Below are 19,201 nucleotides of genomic sequence, written 5' to 3'. Positions count from 1 at the left end.
CTCGATGTACAAACGCGAGATAGTTTGGGTCTTTTCAGGTTCGTTTGGCAAAAACACATTCATTTTAAATTCTTCTCGGGTCCAAAGAAATGCACCCGACCCGAAATGACCCGAATCACTTTATACCCGAATCCAATGTGCATAAATAATTTTTTTTAAAAGAAAGACCCGACCCGAGACAAACCAGACAAGAGTGTGACCCAACCCAGTGGCATTTTTTTTTAAACCAAATGTAAACGGCCGCACGCACCAGAAAAATCCCAGGTGGCCTCGCAACCAATTTGGCCTGCTGCTTCATTAACAGCTACACTATGCATTTAAAATTGATTGACAGGTCTGGCGCATAGAAAATTATCCTACCGCCAACAATACGATGTCGCAAGCACTGTCTTGGCAAACAGAGGGGGTATTGGAAAAGGACTCCATGCACACACGCGAGATAGTTTGGGTCTTTTCAGGTCCGTTTGGCAAAAACACATTCATTTTAAATTACCCAAGACTCAAGGCCACTATTATACCCGACCCTTGTCCGAGGCACACGTGAAACTTGAAGACCCGAACCCTTACAAATTAAAGGTGCAGTGTGTAATTTTAGAAGGATCTCTTGATAGAAATGCAAAATAATATACAAAACTATATGATATGTATAAAGACCTTTTATAATGAACCTTTATGTTTTTATTACCTTAGAATGAGATGTTTTTATCTACATACACCGAGGGTCCGCTTACGTGGAAGTCGCCATTTTGTGCAGCCATGTTTCTACAGAAGCCCTTAACGGACAAACTTTTTTTACTAAGTTGTCTCCGACGATGACATGTTTTTCCGGTGGCGGCTACTGTAGCTTCTCTATGCGTTTCAAAAGTGAGGGGTGAGCAGTGGACTAAGTCGTTGGTTGCAATGCGCAACCTCACCCCTAGATGCTGCTAAAATTTACACACTGCACCTTTAAGTTAAACAATTCAACTTGCTTTTATAAGTAATGTCAACTTACCAGAAGCCAAAACTTAAAATAGTAGGTTGAATTGACTTGCAAAACCAAGTTGTTTTAACGTCATGCTGCATATTTTTACCGTGTGTGAAGGGTGGGTGGATCTTTAAAATAAAAGTTGGATGTATCGGCAGTGCTACAACAACAGTACTGTACAACAGTCTCTGAACGCTGCTTACAAAATAAACATTTTATGTTAACACACTTTGCCAGAAAGGCATAGGACAGAGCTGTTTCATGGGAGCTTCATGGGAGAGTTTGTTTGCAGGTGTTAATGTCTGTATAATGTGTCAACACATGAGAAGTTTTGCAGAATGTCCGATGTCTTTTATTCAATCCAGATGGATGGGGATTAGAGGCTGTCGCTCTTCAAAAAGGATGAAAAGCACCATAAAAGCATAAAATTAGTCCAAATGACTTGTGCTTTACATTCCACCTTTTCTGAATCCATATGAGAGCTTAGTGTAAAACAGACTGAAATCTAAGTCATCATTCACTAAAATTCTTCCCCTGAAAATCTAGCTTGACAGATGTGTTATGTTTATTGTATAGAAAAGTCGGCTTGAACTTTCTGATTAAACTTTCTTCCTTTGTTGTGTTTGACGGAAAAAAGAAAATCGTGCGAGTTTTAAAACGCTGCGGGGTGAACTATTGCTTTAAGAGAAGTACATCCTTACATATTGTATTACTGTAAACGGCTGATTTCCAGCAAATTTGACAACTTTTGGTTCTGGGTGATTTCTGGGTGAATTTTCTAGCAGATTTTATTCCCAAATATTTCTCACATGTTTCATGTTCTTCTGTTGTGATCACTTCAGAAGAATTATGCAAGAACAGAAAATTAATTTTCAATAAGATGTAAAAGTTGTTTCTTCATGCTTCAGGGGACAACGACTTTTGGAGATGAGTCCATGTTGCACACTTGTGGTTTGAATAAACTCTGATTTGATCATATTTTAAGAACTAACACTTGATATTGCATGAATATACAAAGAGGAGATACAAACGTGTTTGCGCATGTTTGTCTCCAAATGCCAAGATTCAAATGTGCATGTGTGTAATTTGTCCTTGAAGGCCAGACAATGTAAGTTAACCGAAACACATTTATTAAGTAACATTTTACGAAAATATGATTTTTATGCTTGAAAATATGAAACGATTGATGTAATGTACAGTTTTTGGACTCTTTCCTGTTGTCAAATATAAGTGGAACATTATGCCCATAATTAAGTTGATGTACTTAAAGAGCACCTATTGTCCGATTTACAATTTTACATTTCCTTTGGTAAGTATGTTTTAGTACATGTTAACGATATGCAAAAGGTACAAATCCCAAAGAAAACAATGACGCGAGTTATCGTCTCCAACGTAAATCTCTTTTCTTAGACTACAACAAACACACGGATTGTAGGCAACAGTATAATTCCTGGGATTGGTGATGAAGACAAGACCGACATTATCATATTTCCTCCCACTTCGGACTCACAGCCTGTAAGTTAACTCCTGTTGGCATTGCATTGTCACCGCATCTTTCAACCATGGTCAGGAGGGTCACATTTACGGTTTATGGCTGACGTCAGAGGCCAATCACAACGTACAGGTTAGCTGGCCAATCAGGGACACAGAGCATTTCAAATCCGTGCATTTCAGGAAGAGAGTGAAATCGAGAGACAAAAATGTACGGTATGTGGAAAATAATGTGGTTTTGAACCATAAACCACGCAAACGCATTGTATTATACCAAATACACAAAATAACGTTGTTGTTTTTTTGCAGTAAAAATAGGTGCACTTTAATAGTACTTAATATTACTTAATATTTAAGTATTGTACTTTCTATACTTTCTACTTGTTTTTTATCAGTGTTTTCTTTGGAAAACCAAAGCATATTATCATAACTTTTATGCCACTACATTTCATAAATGCAAATTTTTGATATTTAAGTATATTAAACCAGTGTTTTTCAAACTGGGGGCCGCGAGATGGTGCCAGGGGGCCCCAGTTTTATGACATTTTATGAAATACATTAATTTATTATGAATTCTGTGTAATTAAACCTAAAAAAAAAATAAGGCTACTGACCAAAAGCACTACTTTTTTGTATAATCTAATGTTTTTTTTATTAAAATGTTGAGTTTTAGAACAGTTTTTCGTCACAAATTTTCTTTGGGGGGCCGCGAAGGAATGCACCGTACACAAGGGGGGCCGCACGCTGAAAAAGTTTGGGAACTGTATTAAACATCTAGTACTTTCGTACTTTTACTCAAGAAACAGAAAAAGCACACAATTTTAATGTTATTAGGTATTAAATACATTTGTTATGATTCTATGCTTTAAAATGTAGTGAAGTACATTTTTTCCAAGAAAAACACTCTGATAAAGCACAGATGTTTGGAAAATGTAACTTAAATACTTAAGTACTGTTCACCTCTGGCCAGATGTTGATGCTAAAGTATGTCAGCTATCAGCATGTCTGCTATCTAATACACCTCATGCAAGTCAGTTTAACTGCTGAGTTACACTTCCAGAATAGAAATGCATTATTTGTTGGAAAAAGCCTCTTGGGTTAATACAAAGTTGTGTCATGCATTACATCTATACATTTTATGTACGGCTTAATTGCACAAATATTCCCCTAAAATATAAATGGTCAGGTGTAATGTATTGTGCGACTGCCCTCTAGCGGCAGGTTTGATCAGTTCTTCAGACTCTAGTCAGTTGTTTTTCACACTGTCATACTGTAACAGTTTCATGTTAGATGAAAGTCTAATCTCTGTTTATTTGATTTATGAGCCGCTAAAGACGTTAATGCCAACTTACGGCATAATTAATTTAGTGCAGGGACACTAAATCTAAACAACTCATATAAAATATATAATAAATAAATACATTTATAATAAATACTTAAAATTAATTTACGATAGTTTAGTTTTTTTATTATATTTATTTGAATACATTGTGTTCCTGTGAGATGAGATGCAAATGGGAGGGGAAACCCTCTGAACTGACATACGATGACGCGTAGAGAGAGAGAGAGAGAGAGAGAGAGAGAGAGAGAGAGAGAGAGTTTCAAAGCTATATTACTTGACACGAGCACATGCACAGATTGCAGTCTTTCACGTGTGAAGAGACATATTTTCTTAGGTTTCATCTGGATGTCCACATTGACAGAATAATGCTCGTGGGATCTGCGTAAAAGTTGTGCAGCGGACGCGCGTGACAGTCGGACAATATAGTCTATGAGGGAAATATGATGCTGAATGTATTTCAAAGCCATTGATTGAATTATTCATCCACAGAGAAGACAGCATGTTCGGTGTGATTTTTGTGTTTTTACTCGGAGTGGTGAGTACACAATCTCTTATTCAACCTGCCTGTGGTCTGCTTCAGGACTCTTTTCACACCTAAAAAAGTCAAACCTCATACTTTAAATGTCACATTTTACTTCATTCAAATATAACAGTATTATAACAACATTATAGTGCATTCACTGTGCATTGAATTATACATTAAAAACATGGTGACTACACTTACTTTTACCACAAAAAAATTGTTAATTTTCTCGTAATGGATGCTTGTGAAAAATTGAAACGTGTCATACATTATTATACTTACCTATTTACTGTTATAACTTTAAAGTGATTAATACATCAAAACACGTGATTACCAGCCAAAGTAATGCATTATAATGCATTATATTCACTATTAAAAAAACAAAATATTGAAATGCATTACATTGCTTATGACAACATAAAATTATTATTTAAGCATACCTTTATAATGCATTATAACGTGCAAAGTCTTATTTTCATTATTAATAACACCAATTATCTTGTCACGCCCACTTTGACAAACAAGCACATTGTTTTCTTTTCAACTAAAGTGTGGCCATTCATGTTTTACTTGTGTGTGTGTTTGATGGGTGGGTGTTTGAGAAGTAAACATGTGTACTGTATGTGTATTGTGATAATGTTAATAACAATCCAATGCAAGTCATTTTTTCGTGATTTCTACATAAAATCATCCTACATAAAGAACATATAACCTTGATATGTTTAATATTGACTGAGTAATGTCATGACAAAGATGGAAATCAATGAGGGAAATCAATCTTTGATGTTCCTAATCCCATAATGAGATTATGTGACTTTAGCCTGGATTTCACAGACAGGGTCACATATGCGTTAAGGGTCACATGTCGTGTCTTGCTTTAAAACCGACGCTGACCGTACCCCCATGCGAAGAGCACGATGGGCGTGTGGGCAAAAAGGTCTCAGTCGAGCAGGATGTCAAAACGTGTCCTTTGTAGCTACACCCACATATTAGTGTCAGTTTACATGCAGCTATATTGTCGCAGGGACCTTACAGACAGTACACAGACTGCTTTATAAATACTTTACTATTTTTATGATCTTTTTGAGAGACTTGGTAAAAAATAGATGAGTTGTTAGAAAAACGTGCACAGAAAAGTGACTGTTGCTGTGTCAGCACATCATACATGTTTTATGCCACACGAACCATTACTTCATTTTTCATATATGTCTTATTTTAATTTTCTGCAAAAAAATTAGCTCCCCCCAAAAAAGGTATCTGTGATATTCTGCTCTTGATGGTTTCAGGAATTTGTTTCAACCAGATATAAAACAGGAGTCAGGTAGACCTCAACGATCTTTCAACATGTGATTTCCGATATCATTCATGTCTGCAGTGCAATACAAACAGTGTGACTTTAAAAACTTAATCCTGATAAAGGATTTGGAAAAACCCTTGAATCAATATGCAGTATAAGCAATAGTAACAGTTTGCTTTAGTAAGCGTAAATCATATGTCATTACACTATAAATCAACTAAATAAAGTGAGACACAGATGGAGAAAGAAATCCATTAACTTCAGTAAGATCATTAGAAAAAGTTAACTTTGCCAGAACTGAGAATGATTTGAAATGTTGACATGCACTAACAGGCTGTAAGGGTAATGAGTGAACCCCGTTCAAGCATTTAAATGTTAGTTCCCAAACATCATGGACATTCAATGGGAAAATACATATTGCATTCATCATGCTTTGGTTTTCAGGACACATGGCAGCTCCATAAATCACTTTAGTGATAAAATTACTGTCTGTGTGTGTGTGTGTGTGTGTGTGTGTGTGTGTGTGTGTGTGTGTGTGTGTGTGTGTGTGTGTGTGTGTGTGTGTGTGTGTGTGTGTGTGTGTGTGTGTGTACGGGTGAAACTTTTTTTTATCTCTTAGAGGAACACATTACTGCTTTGACGTTGATCTTTCGTAGCTTAGGAGATTTGAGTGGCGATACTTTTGGCAAAAGATAATTCAGTTGCTCTTCATACATCTCATTTAAAAAGAATTAAGCGATTAAAGAGATATTATCTGTGATTTTTCTTTCTTAAGGGCTATAAAAAAGAAAAAAAAGAACTTGGGCGTAAATTTTCCCTTTTTATAATCTACACCTGTACACAAGCCTTGTTTGGAAAGACGCCACAGTAATTAGTGGTGTGTGCTAAGGCAAGCGTGTTTTCTTATTGCTCATGCTTAGAGATCTGAACAAACTCGTCCTATGCTGTTTGTGCCTTAGACGTGAATTGTACAAAAGTCTTGTAGGTTCTTGAGGAGATGCGTGTTTTTACTTTCCCAACAATTGGAATCTCAATTTCTGCTTGGCAGACGATTAAACAGACCGAGAAATCCTTAAACTTACAATGAAGAAAGAAGTAGAGACAGAGATTAGGATATCATAAAGACTTGGGTAGGTGCTGTTAACTTGAGCCAGAGAGCAACCACGCAGGACATCCTTGCAACTGCATAAAAACACATAGGAACCACTAGGACTGTGGCTCTGACTTTTGCTTGGGCAAACGCAACTTATGTATTTCTTTCGAAAACGTACAAATGGTAAGACTTGAGTGCTTTTCTGTTACACTTTACTTACAATAAGTTTGTATTTGTTAACATTAGTTTATACAGTAGTTCCCAAACTGGGGCGGGCTCCCCTTGTGCACTGTAAAAAATTAGATGTAATTATGCAGCAGGTTTCCAGCAACTTACTGTAGAAGATAAAGACTGAAAATGTTTCATGTTCATTTAACTTTGAACAAACTGTTGCCAGTAAATAACATAAATGTAAAATCTACAGTAAGTTACTGGCAGCTAGTTGTCAGTAATACCCAGTAATACTGTAATTTCTACAGACATTTTTTTTACAGTGTTGGGCACGAGATGGGGGCCCCATAACATTTTATAAAACACATGAATCAGGGTTTCCCACAAAAAAATTTGTTAGTTAAGGTGGTAGGGTTGGATGAGTGGGCGGGGCAATCAAAGGGGCGGGGCGTATGCGTCATGATGAAAATGACAATATTTTTGTTTAAAACACTCAAATAAAACTTAATTTTGAAGAAACTATGACAGAAAATGAACACATACTAGATTATTAATGAATTAAATGTTTTTAACAGATACCTCTAATGGGAATAGCTGCGTGATGAAGTGAAACTAAAGGGTTAATAAACACAAACTAAAGCAGATGTTGTAGAACATCAGACGAACGATGAAAGATGGCGCAAAAATTGTAAAAACTGATTATTTCTCACTATTAATGACATTATCTTAAAGGAGTGTAACTACTGTAGCATGTAAATAATGCACATAAATAACGTGAGCAAGAGCGCTCAACAATTATATCGAATCAACAGACACGTGAAACCCTAGCAGGTTGCTCAAACAACAAAATCACCAGCTAACTTACTTTCAATTTGCAAGAACTTTAGAAGAATACAATAACAGGCTTAAATAACCCCAAAACACAAGTCCACTTACAGTTCTCACGGACACGCGTTTTATCAACTGGCTATCCTCCAGACATGACGGACCACGTCTTTATCTCATTTCGGCCGTATGGCACGCATGCTCGCTCGCGGTGTGAAGCGCGTACGCTGTATTCTCCGAGATGCACCTCACGGCCTTTTGTGCAGCAATTTTTTATTTTTTTGTTGGATGATCTAGTTAAGGCGGTAGGGTTTCCAAGCTTAGGTGGGCCGCCTGAACTGAAATGTGCTGCGGGAAACCCTGTGAATTAATCATAACTTCTGAGTAATTAAAACACAGAAAATGTATAATTTAATATGTTTTGTTTAATTCAAATTATAAGTTTGAGATTGTTTTATGTCATAAATTTTCTTCTTTTGGGGGACCTTGAAGATATGCACTTTACACAAGGGTTGGCAAAAAGTTTGAGTTAATGCATTTAATGCTAACATGAACTTATAATGAAAAATATTTCTACATCATTTATTAAAGAGCACCTATCGTCCAATTCACGTTTTTAAATTTCCTTTGGTGTGTAAGTGTGTATTAGTACATGTTAACGATATGTAAAAGGTACAAACCCCAAAGTAAACGATGACGCGAGTACAACAAACACACGGATTGTAGGCAACAGTTTACTTCCTGGGATTGGTGATGTAGACAAGACCGACATTATCATAATTTCTCCCGCTTCGGACTTACAGCCTGTAAGTTAACTCCTGTTAGCATTGCATTGTGAGCGAATCTTTCAAACATGGTAATGAGCGTCACATTTCCTGCTGGCATCAGAGGTCTGAGGATGCGTATAAATAGCACGAAGTGTAAAACTCGTGCAATACATACGCCAAATTCCACTTTGGCGTGCATATGATACGCAAGTCCTTCCCATTCACTTGGACGGGGCATCTTTTTTTGTCGTTTTATTTGTTGGTTTCTCAATTTCTTTTCTGTTTTTTAAACCATTTTCGCTTGGGTTTACGGTTAGATTTTAGATTTGCTTAATGAGGTTATTTAATATACAGGTTTCTCCATGTTTTTGTCCATATTTAAGCCATGCTCGCTTGGAGTTGGGGTTAGAGTTGGGGTTTGGGTTAGGATGTCATTTTTATATAACAAAAAGTTGTTCTAACCCTAAACCCAAGCGAAAATGGTAAAAAATAGCAAAAAAATTGAGAAACCAATGAATAAAACGACAAAAAAAGATGCACCGTTTAAGTGAATGGGAAGGACTTGCGTATCATATGCACGGCAAAGTGGAATTTGGCGTATTTATTGCACGAGTTTTACACTTCGTGCTATTTATACGCATCTTCAGGAGACTGGGTTCGGTATTCAGGACAATCACAACGTGCAGATTAGCTGGCCAATCTTTTTTTAGATCGATGAGCTTTGTACGAAATTTGTACAAAAAGTGCATTTCAGGAAGACAGGGATATCTAGAGCTAAAAAAATGCACGGTATGTGGAAATAATGTGTTTTTTGCAGACACATTGTATTATACCAAATACACAAAATAACATTGTTTTAAGCAATGAAATAGGTGCTCTTTATCTTAGTTTGTGTTAATTTCACATTTACTACATTTTTAAAATCATAAATTGTAGCTGTTAACATTAGTTAATGCACCGTGAGCTAACATAAATAATTGTATCGCATTAATGAAGATGAATAAATGCTGATAAACTATAGCTCATGGTTAGTTCATGCATTTACTAATGTTAACAAATTCAACCTTACTGCAAAGTTGCTGGCAAATTGTTGTTAGCAAATGAGTTTCCATTAACGTTACGCAGACATTGTTCACATTTCTGCTCGAACAAAACTACACAAGTTACTACAGCTTGTTCTCCTGTCAAGATTAATGGCGACTCTGAACTGGTTTAGTCACATGCATACTTGTTTATAGTTTTTTTTACACCTTTTAAAAGACATCAGTCAAATCAGTCATTAATCAAAAAACCACAACAACACCCGGCTAGCGTACAGTTCTCCCTGCGAGGTCAAAAGTTACCTTCCAGAGGTGAATATCTGAGGATTGTTGAACTTTACCTGGAGCTGGAATGCTTGTATAGGTGTGTGTTTGTGTGTAAAGAGGTGACTTAATGCCAGGGGGTAATGTGAGGGACAGGTAGAAACGAAGGGAATGTTTATTTCCCAACCTCCTCTTCTCCTCACCCGTCACTGTCACTTATTCAGCTGATTCACAAAGGCCTTGAGGGGATCATCTAATCTTTCTCTTTAACTCTTAATCTCGCACTCTGTCTTTCTTCTCCCATTTTTTAAATGTCCTTCCCCGCACACCTGTGACAAACGAGTGTCACAGGATCAGCCAATCAGCTCTTTCCATTCCTCCTCCTCCCTCAGACATCAGCCAGTCAACAGCTGCTTCAGCACGAGGCCAAATTCTAGTTCACTGTTTTATGTCAGTGTAGCCTGACTAAAACATTTTAGAGATACTTCATGCGTTGCACGAGTTGTTCAGGTGTCATGCTGTTGGCTGTGTCTGTCAATAATTTTATTTGAATGCTGATCATAATAAAATGTTGTTTTGTTGATTAGAAATATTTTAAGATACATAACAGACTTTGTATGATAAAATAAAAACATTTAAATTACTAAGCAAAAAATGGCAATAATAAGCAATAAGGTAAAAGAGGCTGTGCTGTATTTTGAAATAGTAAGTCATTTTTGCTGGATTTACACTGCTAGTCTTGATGCCCGATTCCAATTTGTTGCCTGTATCTGATTTTTTGTTGACCCGCGACTTGTATCCGATATCAGCATTTACACTAAACTTAAGGTAACTTTAGCTTAACCCACAGAGGAAGTAAAAAGTTGCGATATGCAATGGACACAGACAAAATGATTATATAGAGCTTTATTTCTGTAACAAGACATAAAACTTCAACATTACAGCATTAAGTGGAGTCGTCGTCCTCCATTGCGCTGCCAAGAAGAGACGTGATCGTGGGTGGTGTCCACCTGAGTTGATGTCATTTGCCAGCGTCAAATTTTTAATGACGTACAACATATCGTGTAATGGAAATGCATGTATTCGATGGATAGGAGGCGCAATGATATTACGCAGCAGCCGAAAATAGTCCCCTTAGTATCTTTCAATAGCAGGGGACTATTTTTGGTTGCTGCACAATATCATTGTGCCTCCTACATATATGTTACAGCAACAAAGTCCTTGATTATTACGCCAGAATTAGAGTATAGTTCCTAGCAATATCGGCCTAGAAAATCGCAACTTTAATTTTCTGTCTGTTACACAATGTAACTCCAGAAGAGTCAAGTTTTAAATAGGAAAAATATCAAAACTCTTTGGTTATTTTTAGTGCGATGCTAATGGTCTAATCAGATTCAATGGATTATGCTAAGCTATGCTAAAAGTGCTAGCACCAGCCGGCGCTTGGCTTAGAGCGTCGAGGGTTGAAAGAGATTTAACTTTGGGTGAAAAGCTCCGCTCGTCAATGTCAGTTCTCACACGGCCGTCCAATCACAGTGGAGGAGGGGCGGGACAAGTATCACAACAACCAACCGTCTCACAGCTCAAGTATCACAGCTAAAAAGCGCTCGGCTGAAAAAACAGCTGGCAATCGGTGTCCTCCAGGCATTTTTTAGCCACGCTTAAAAGTTTTGGTGTGCACAACCTCTAAGAATCAAATGTTTAACTCTAGGGGAGCTGGAAAATGAGAATTTTTTTAAGTTGAGTGTCCCTTTAAATTAGTGTCTTGAGAGTATTTTGTGAATGTGAACGTCTCTTTTATCACAAACCCTTTTGACGGATATGCAGCAGGCTCGTATTTTGACATGATGCTTGATGCACATGGTTCACATGACCAAACAAACATATATTTTGAAATGACGAGCAACATACGTGACACTCTGAAGACATATTTCAAATGCGCGCCCTTCAGAAGAGAAGTCATTGGCCGCCACTGGTAAAAAAGTCTTCCTTCCGCTGGAAAAAATAGTCCTTGACTGATTGTAAACAGCAACAGAATGCTGCAAAGTGATACACAGAATCGTTGGGTGCATAGCTTGACCAATCATAATCAAGGTTTGGAACTAAGCGTTTTATAATAATTAGTATTTTAAGCAGATGGGTTGGACTTTGTGAGAATTTTCAAGTTTACGTCATTCATCCCTGCATGTTTATGTCACGTCTGTTAGTAAAGAATGATACATCCGCTCTAATGGTAAACACCTATATAACCTAAACCATCAGATTAATCTATTTAGAAGATCAATGCTGAAGCACAGCTGGAGTAATTTTATGTATCAGCCACACATAGTGTACCTTTTAGGTTAAATGTACTATGAATGTTTTGACGCAAGCTGATAAGGGCTTATTTGGATCTCTATCTGTCTAATGCAATGCTGTTGACAGGCATTAGACATTATCAGCACTAAATAATGCAACAAGTCGTGCACCATTGCTATCAAATAGTATTTCTGGCTCTGAGTCTAAATGGGAAGTTTCTGGGATTGCATTCCCATGAGATTTCAGATTCACAGCAGAGTAAGGAAAACTCATTAGTTACAGTCTCATCATCTTGCTTCAACACAAGTTTCCTTATGTATGACTTATCATTTCATTGGTTGCTAAAAACCCTTTTGGCTGTAAAGTTTTATAGCTATAAAATCTGCTAAGCTTATAATGAGAAGTAAGTTAACAAACAGCATTCAGACACTTTTTCACTACTGTAATGATGTATTTGACACTGAATTAAAATATTAAACAAAACCAAATTGTTTTATTTGGCATTGATTCAATTGTGTAAAGCAATACATACACTGTACCATGTGACCTAAATGTGACTCGGCTTGTTTTAGAGATGGAGCAACTATCTATATAAATATACAGCAATTTTTATGGAAAAATACTTTAAGCCCGATGGCTTACCAGGGCTGAAAGTACAACAGAATGGGTTGTTTTGAAAACATACTTTTCTGAGGATATTTAAGGAGATTTAATATTAATTTCCCTACTGAAAAATCCAGCAAAGACCAGCATAAGCTGGTAGCTGGTTTTAGCTGGTTTAAGATGTCAATAGCTGGTCTAAACTAAAAAGTGACCAAAACCCAGCTAGACCAGCTTAAAAAGTGACCAAAACCCAGCTAAACCAGCTTAAAAAGTGACCAAAACACAGCTAGACCAGCTTAAAAAGCGAGCAAAACACAGCTAGGCCAGCTTAAAAAGTGACCAAAACACAACTAGACCAGCTTAAAAAGTGACCAAAACACAACTAGACCAGCTTAAAAAGTGACCAAAACCCAGCTAGACCAGCTTAAAAAGTGACCAAAACACAGCTAGACCATCTTAAAAAGTGACCAAAACCTAGCTAGGCTAGCTTAAAAAGTGACCAAAACACAGCTAGGCCAGCTTAAAAAGTGACCACAACACAACTAGACAAGCTTAAAAGTAACCAAAATACAGCTAGACCAGCTTAAAAGTGACCAAAATACAGCTAGACCAGCTTAAAAAGTGACCAAAACACAACTAGACCAGCTTAAAAGGTGACCAAAACCCAGCTAGACCAGCTTAAAAAGTGACCAAAACACAGCTAGACCATCTTAAAAGTGACCAAAACCTAGCTAGGCCAGCTTAAAAAGTGACCAAAACACAGCTAGACCAGCTTTAGAAGTGCCCAAAACACAGTTAGACCAGCTTAAAAAGTGACCAAAACACAATTAGACCAGCTTAAAAAGTGACCAAAACACAGTTAGACCATCTTAAAAAGTGACCAAAACACAGTTAGACCATCTTAAAAAGTGACCAAAACCCAGCTAGGCCAGCTTAAAAAGTGACCAAAACCCAGCTAGGCCTGCTTAAAAAGTGATTAAAACACAGCTAGGCCAGCTTAAGAAGTGACCAAAACACATCTATGCCAGCCTAAAAAGTGACCAAAACACAGTTAGACCAGCTTAAGAAGTGACCAAAACACAGCTAGACCAGCTTAAGAAGTGACCAAAACACAGTTAGACCAGCTTAAAAAGTGACCAAAACACAGTTAGACCAGCTTAAGAAATGACCAAAACACAGTTAGACCAGCTTAAGAAGTGACCAAAACACAGTTAGACCAGCTTAAGAAGTGACCAAAACACAGCTAGGCCAGCTTAAGAAGTGACCAAAACACATCTATGCCAGCTTAAAAAGTGACCAAAACACAGTTAGACCAGCTTAAGAAGTGACCAAAACACAGCTAGACTAGCTTAACTCTTTACCCGCCAGCGTTTTTAAAAAAAGTTGCCAGCAAGCGCCAGCGTTTTTCATGATTTTCACAAAAGTTTAATGCCTTCCAGAAAATGTTCTTGTTCAAATATATAAATAAACATACAATATACCAAATGAAAGAACAGACCCTCTGCTTTCAAACAAAAAAAGTTTCATCCTACCTTCAGTAGTTCTTTTGTAATCAGCTTTTGAATATGGGTAGGTTTCTGCAAAAACACCACATTTTGAGCAAAAAGCAGATATAATTCCATTTTTTTTACGGACTTTTCATAGAGATCCCATTCAGAGCGATCTTTAAAACAGACACGGACATGCAGCAGCTTGCCATAGGGCAAAACTTCCAGTTTTAAAAAGTTGCGGAAGGGCGCCACCTAGTGGATAATAGCGGTATTGCGGAAAGATGAAAATACTCGTCATTGGCGGGGAAGCGTTTTCTCTTGATTGACGAGATATCTCGTCAATGGCGGGGAAAGAGTTAAGAAGTGACCAAAACACAGCTAGACCAGCTTAAGAAGTGACCAAAACCCAGCTAGACCAGCTTAAAAAGTGACCAAAACACAGCTAGACCAGCTTAAAAGTGACCAAAATACAGCTAGACCAGCTTAAAAAGTGACCAAAACCCAGCTAGGCCAGCTTAAAAAGTGACCAAAACACAGCTAGGCCATCTTAAAAAGTGACCAAAACACAGCTAGGCCAGCTTAAAAAGTGACCAAAACCCAGCTAGGCCATATTAAAAAGTGACCAAAACACAGTTAGACCAGCTTAAGAAGTGACCAAAACACAGCTAGACTAGCTTAACTCTTTACCCGCCAGCGTTTTTAAAAAAAGTTGCCAGCAAGCGCCAGCGTTTTTCATGATTTTCACAAAAGTTTAATGCCTTCCAGAAAATGTTCTTGTTCAAATATATAAATAAACATACAATATACCAAATGAAAGAACAGACCCTCTGCTTTCAAACAAAAAAAGTTTCATCCTACCTTCAGTAGTTCTTTTGTAATCAGCTTTTGAATATGGGTAGGTTTCTGCAAAAACACCACATTTTGAGCAAAAAGCTGAGATAATTCCATTTTTTTTACGGACTTTTCATAGAGATCCCATTCAGAGCGATCTTTAAAACAGACACGGACATGCAGCAGCTTGCCATAGGGCAAAACTTCCAGTTTTAAAAAGTTGCGGAAGGGCGCCACCTAGTGGATAATAGCGGTATTGCGGAAAGATGAAAATACTCGTCATTGGCGGGGAAGCGTTTTCTCTTGATTGACGAGATATCTCGTCAATGGCGGGGAAAGAGTTAAGAAGTGACCAAAACACAGCTAGACCAGCTTAAGAAGTGACCAAAACCCAGCTAGACCAGCTTAAAAAGTGACCAAAACACAGCTAGACCAGCTTAAAAGTGACCAAAATACAGCTAGACCAGCTTAAAAAGTGACCAAAACCCAGCTAGGCCAGCTTAAAAAGTGACCAAAATATAGCTAGACCAGCTTAAAAAGTGACCAAAACCCAGCTAGGCCAGCTTAAAAAGTGACCAAAACCCAGCTAGGCCAGCTTAAAAAGTGACCAAAACACAGCTAGGCCATCTTAAAAAGTGACCAAAACACAGCTAGGCCAGCTTAAAAAGTGACCAAAACACAGCTAGGCCATATTAAAAAGTGACCAAAACACAGCTAGGCCAGCTTAAAAAGTGACCAAAACACAGCTAGACCAGCTTAAAAAGTGACCAAAACCCAGCTAGGCCATATTAAAAAGTGACCAAAACACAGCTAGGCCAGCTTAAAAAGTGACCAAAACACAGCTAGGCCAGCTTAAAAAGTGACCAAAACCCAGCTAGGCCATATTAAAAAGTGACCAAAACACAGCTAGGCCAGCTTAAAAGTGACCAAAATACAGCTAGACCAGCTTAAAAAGTGACCAAAACACAGCTAGACCAGCTTAAAAGTGACCAAAATATAGCTAGACCAGCTTAAAAAGTGACCAAAACCCAGCTAGGCCAGCTTAAAAAGTGACCAAAACCCAGCTAGGCCAGCTTAAAAAGTGACCAAAACACAGCTAGGCCATCTTAAAAAGTGACCAAAACACAGCTAGGCCAGCTTAAAAAGTGACCAAAACACAGCTAGGCCATATTAAAAAGTGACCAAAACACAGCTAGGCCAGCTTAAAAAGTGACCAAAACACAGCTAGACCAGCTTAAAAAGTGACCAAAACCCAGCTAGGCCATATTAAAAAGTGACCAAAACACAGCTAGGCCAGCTTAAAAAGTGACCAAAACACAGCTAGGCCAGCTTAAAAAGTGACCAAAACCCAGCTAGGCCATATTAAAAAGTGACCAAAACACAGCTAGGCCAGCTTAAAAAGTGACCAAAACACAGCTAGACCAGCTTAAAAAGTGACCAAAACCCAGCTAGGCCATATTAAAAAGTGACCAAAACACAGCTAGGCCAGCTTAAAAAGTGACCAAAACACAGCTAGGCCAGCTTAAAAAGTGACCAAAACCCAGCTAGGCCATATTAAAAAGTGACCAAAACACAGCTAGGCCAGCTTAAAAAGTGACCAAAACACAGCTAGGCCATCTTAAAAAGTGACCAAAACACAGCTAGACCAGCTTAAAAAGTGACCAAAACCCAGCTAGGCCATATTAAAAAGTGACCAAAACACAGCTAGGCCAGCTTAAAAAGTGACCAAAACACAGCTAGGCCAGCTTAAAAAGTGACCAAAACCCAGCTAGGCCATATTAAAAAGTGACCAAAACACAGCTAGGCCAGTTTAAAAAGTGACCAAAACACAGCTAGGCCATCTTAAAAAGTGACCAAAACACAGCTAGGCCAGCTTAAAAAGTGACCAAAACACAGCTAGGCCAGCTTAAAAAGTGAGCAAAACACAGTTAGACCAGCTTTAGAAGTGACCAAAACACAGTTAGACCAGCTAAAGAAGTGACCAAAACACAACTAGACCAGCTTAAAAAGTGACCAAAACACAGTTAGACCAGCTTAAGAAGTGACAAAAAAAACAGCTAGACCAGCTTAAAAAGTGACCAAAACCCAGCTAGGCCATATTAAAAAGTGACCAAAACACAGCTAGGCCAGCTTAAAAAGTGACCAAAACACAGCTAGGCCAGCTTAAAAAGTGACCAAAACCCAGCTAGGCCATATTAAAAAGTGACCAAAACACAGCTAGGCCAGCTTAAAAAGTGACCAAAACACAGCTAGACCAGCTTAAAAAGTGACCAAAACCCAGCTAGGCCATATTAAAAAGTGACCAAAACACAGCTAGGCCAGCTTAAAAAGTGACCAAAACACAGCTAGGCCAGCTTAAAAAGTGACCAAAACCCAGCTAGGCCATATTAAAAAGTGACCAAAACACAGCTAGGCCAGCTTAAAAAGTGACCAAAACACAGCTAGACCAGCTTAAAAAGTGACCAAAACACAGCTAGGCCAGCTTAAAAAGTGACCAAAACACAGCTAGGCCAGCTTAAAAAGTGAGCAAAACACAGCTAGACCAGCTTTAGAAGTGACCAAAACACAGTTAGACCAGCTAAAGAAGTGACCAAAACACAACTAGACCAGCTTAAAAAGTGACCAAAACACAGTTAGACCAGCTTAAGAAGTGACAAAAAAAACAGCTAGACCAGCTTAAAAAGTGACTAAAACACAGTTAGACCAGCTTAAAAAGTGACCAAAACACAGTTAGACCAGCTTAAAAAGTGACCAAAACACAGTTAGACCAGCTTAAAAAGTGACCAAAAAAACAGCTAGACCAGCTTAAAAAGTGACCAAAACACAGTTAGACCAGCTTGCTACACCAGCAATACCAGATAAAACCAAGCTGGGAGACCAGCTAAAACCACCTCACCAGCTTATGCTGGTCTTAGCTGGATTTTTTAGTAAGGTTATCCAAGCATACTAAACTGTGTATAAAAATATCAGAGCAGTGTGACTTGTTGGAAATGTTATATTGTGTATTTTTTAATGTTTGAATACTTTTTGATATGGGACATACTACGGTTTTTGGTGCTTTGGCTCATGCCTTACGTGGGAGAGTATTTGGATTATTCAGTCTGTTTCTCAGCTGACATATCTGACCAAATTTTATCCGTCAGTTGAAACCTTTTTTATCTTCTCTAAAGGGACAAGTCCTGTCCAGACTGGATCCGTGTCCTTCAAACGCCTTCACAAATAAAGGAGAGTGTTGCAAACAATGCCAGCCAGGAGAGGGAATGAAGAAGCCCTGTGGAGTGGAACAGACAGAGTGTGAACCATGCCTTGACAGTGAGTATCATCACACACACACACACACACGCACGCACGCACACACACGCGCGCGCGCACAGTCATCTTATTTAAAATGCCATTTCCTGAACTCTCACTTCAGTGGGGGCAGAAGGCTTTTCAACTGTGAACGGTAATTAGCAGTTAAAGTGGAAATGCTTTTAGGAAATTAGACAAAATAACTGCGTGGAGTGTTCAGAGACCGGGCTGAGGGTTTGTGACGGCTCTAAGTAAAATTAATTATGGAAAAATTCAATGGTAATAGGAATGATTTGCCTTTTACAGAGTCATCCATTATAGTGCACCAAAAGAACTTTAGAGTTTAGATTTGAGTTTTTTTATACACAGGAACTGGTCCTGAACCAGTGCCAGATTCCCATCCCAAAATGATCTCCCACACCTCTGTCTGCATGACCCAGCTGAACAAGACAAGACACAAGAGAGAGATGAATGGAAATAGAGAATAACTAATCAGGAATGCAACCAAATATAGTCATCTTGTTTTACTGTGTAGTTATATCAAGATTTTTTTTACCTTTTAATCAAAAAGGTTTATTACATAGACATACCCCAGGGAATTGTTTTGTTCAGAGGTTATTTGTTTTTAGGTCAAGAGATATTTATGTTTCATTAAAGAATCGTCGATTGTGGGGGCAGATGTCACCACCATGTGAAAAAATAACAACTTAAAAATATGTATATAAAAGTAGGCCTAAATGAATAAATAAATGATTATTTATAATACAGATTATCATGGTAAATAATTTCCCCTCATATCCTCATCAAAAACATCCTTCTGTGGGGTTTGTTAAAGCATGAATCACTTTATAAATATGAAGGCTTATAGGGGTTAATAAGTGGGAAAAGTGTGGCCCGTGATATTTTGG

General features: G+C 38.0%; 1 protein-coding gene across 2 annotated transcripts in view; it reads left to right on the top strand.

Moving 5' to 3' along the window:
- The first annotated feature begins 4,041 nt into the window (after positions 1-4,041).
- ngfrb (nerve growth factor receptor b) overlaps positions 4,042-19,201 on the top strand; it is a 61,681-nt gene continuing 46,521 nt past the window's right edge. The window contains exons 1-2 of one of the 2 annotated variants that reach the window (XM_055176405.2): positions 4,042-4,335; positions 18,173-18,314. In XM_055176405.2, coding sequence (XP_055032380.2) covers positions 4,300-4,335; positions 18,173-18,314 — 178 coding nt within the window. In that variant the 5' untranslated portion in view covers positions 4,042-4,299. The remainder of the gene's footprint in view (positions 4,336-18,172; positions 18,315-19,201) is intronic. The other variant, XM_055176404.2, reaches the window with a different exon arrangement.

The sequence above is a fragment of the Misgurnus anguillicaudatus genome, chromosome 4, assembly GCF_027580225.2.
Source record: "Misgurnus anguillicaudatus chromosome 4, ASM2758022v2, whole genome shotgun sequence".
Taxonomy (NCBI): Eukaryota; Metazoa; Chordata; class Actinopteri; order Cypriniformes; family Cobitidae; genus Misgurnus; species Misgurnus anguillicaudatus.
This window is presented reverse-complemented; position numbering and strand designations above follow the sequence as displayed.